Source organism: Sinocyclocheilus grahami, unplaced genomic scaffold, assembly GCF_001515645.1.
Source record: "Sinocyclocheilus grahami isolate Dianchi unplaced genomic scaffold, SAMN03320097.WGS_v1.1 scaffold426.1, whole genome shotgun sequence".
In the NCBI taxonomy this organism is placed as follows: Eukaryota; Metazoa; Chordata; class Actinopteri; order Cypriniformes; family Cyprinidae; genus Sinocyclocheilus; species Sinocyclocheilus grahami.
In genome coordinates, this window is record NW_015505605.1 from 1,872,377 (window position 1) to 1,874,326 (window position 1,950).

The 1,950-nt window shown below is 42.7% G+C and overlaps 1 protein-coding gene across 1 annotated transcript; it reads right to left on the reverse strand.

Moving 5' to 3' along the window:
* LOC107551513 (uncharacterized) lies at positions 1–1,934 on the reverse strand. The gene is made up of 2 exons (XM_016233127.1): positions 1,734–1,934; positions 1–1,381 (listed from the first exon to the last, which is right to left on the reverse strand). Exon 2 carries the CDS (start codon positions 1,150–1,152, stop codon positions 1–3), a length of 1,152 nt encoding a protein of 383 aa, XP_016088613.1. The 5' UTR covers positions 1,153–1,381; positions 1,734–1,934.
* Positions 1,935–1,950: the final 16 nt, after the last annotated feature.

Here is a 1,950-nt window from a genome sequence, read left to right on the forward strand (position 1 = left end):
TCACTGTTGTCTTTCACATGTCTTTGTAGGTTGAGAGTCCGCTGGGACTAAAAGGGTAGGTTGCTGGGCATAGCTGGTCCTTGTTGAATCTTGAGACATATTTGGTTTAGCTCGAGATGTAAGGTTGGCACCTGACTGCCCTAGACTATAGGTTTGTCTATCAAAAGACAAAGATGGCTGCACTGTTGTAGGCGGGTAAACATCTACAGTAGGCAATTTTACCTGTTGGGGGGACACGCTTAGCGATGCTACAGGATAGATTGGAGAAGGAACAATAGTTACAGGTTCTGCTTGTAATGGTTTGGATGTAGAGAGAGATGTAATGTACTCAGGAACAGAATGTGAAATTGTAGGCTGAATAGTGACAGGATTACTCTGATGTAGGTAAGGTGTAGAGTGCTGTGTATTATCAGATAACTGATGTGGTGTGTGGTGAGCAACCTCTACCTTCTGCGCACAGAGTATATCGGCCTGTACCTGCCCTGGGTCAAGTTCACATCTGGCTTGTGGAATGGCTTTTGCATTTTCATTCTCTGTTTCTTGAAGAAGTGATGCGATGAGACGTGCTTTCTCCAGTTCCATCTCCTTCTGCTTAATGCGGCGCTGTCTTTCGATCTGTTTGGTGATCAGTTCTTTGGTCTTGTGTGCTGCACGAGCCTCTTCATCTAGCTGACGGCTTCTCCTCTGCTGTTCTCTGAGTAAATCTTCCCTCTCATATAGCGCAAGGCGTGCTTGTTGATCCAGGAACTCACACTGCTCTTCAGCTTTGCTCTCCTCCACCATCTGTCTCTGCATCTCTGCAAGCTCCATGCTCTTCAGTTTCTCCTCTACAATAGCTGCCTGTATCTCTGTCAGGCGTAAAGCTATTGTCCGGCTGGATCCACCACTTCTGCAGGTCTTTGTTCTGGATTGGCTGTGACGTGAACTTACAGACGAATGTGCTGAAGGTATTCTGCAAGGCACAGGCAGTTCGTCTAGTTGTGCAGCTGGAATGGTAGCCACTGACATCATACTGCTGACATCTGCCCTGGAAGCTGGAAGGTGGCTTGGTTCATACCCAACGTCATAATCACTTAAGTAGGCTGGTGGATGTCTCTCCCGCTGAGTATGAGGCCGCACAACTGGCTCAGTGATCTCATTCTCTGACTGCATGTTGTCTTCAAGGTTACTACCATCCGGCTCGAAGGACCATTTGTAGAGGTGGAAACCTCTGGATTGTTCTGATAGACCTTTGAAAACTGGCGACTCCGGTAAGAGAGTAAAGGGCTCAGAGAGTCACATCCAAGAAAGCTTTAATGAGTTGGGTTTATACAGACCACTTTAGTGAGCATAAAGGTATACAGGCAAAAGTATTTGGGATGGGTATGTGTGTGTGTGTGGTCTGAAATAGAGGAAAATTGTGTAAATTAGATATAAAATATTACAGCCTTTCTATTAACTTCGTACAGATGTTAGACATTTACATTCTAAACATAAACAGATAAATAATCATCAATGGTCTGAAATCCTCTTACAAATTCACAATTATGCTAGTGTAGCATCTCAAACTATCTTAAAATGGCAAACAGATCAAGAGTTATATTAAATAACAATGCACTATTGCACGTGAAACTAGCATGTTAGCTTCCTAACGTAGATAAACAAATAACATAATACTGTGCAAATATGCGCTTACAAGATTAACAACATCATCACAATAACATCAACATTATTGACCTGCAAAATAAACGTACTTTTCTGCATGAACGCACACAACTTCAAAGTTCGGATGCTCACTCTAACCCAGCGCGTGTGGTGTATAAAACGCAGTGTCTTAAAGGGAAGGTGTATAGGTATCAGTAAGATGAAAAGATATGCGCCCTCTATTGGTAAAATATTAAAGTGAAACTAAAGGAAAATACTTTCCTACATTGCCGCCCCCAAATTTAGTATCTAAATTTGTAATTATTT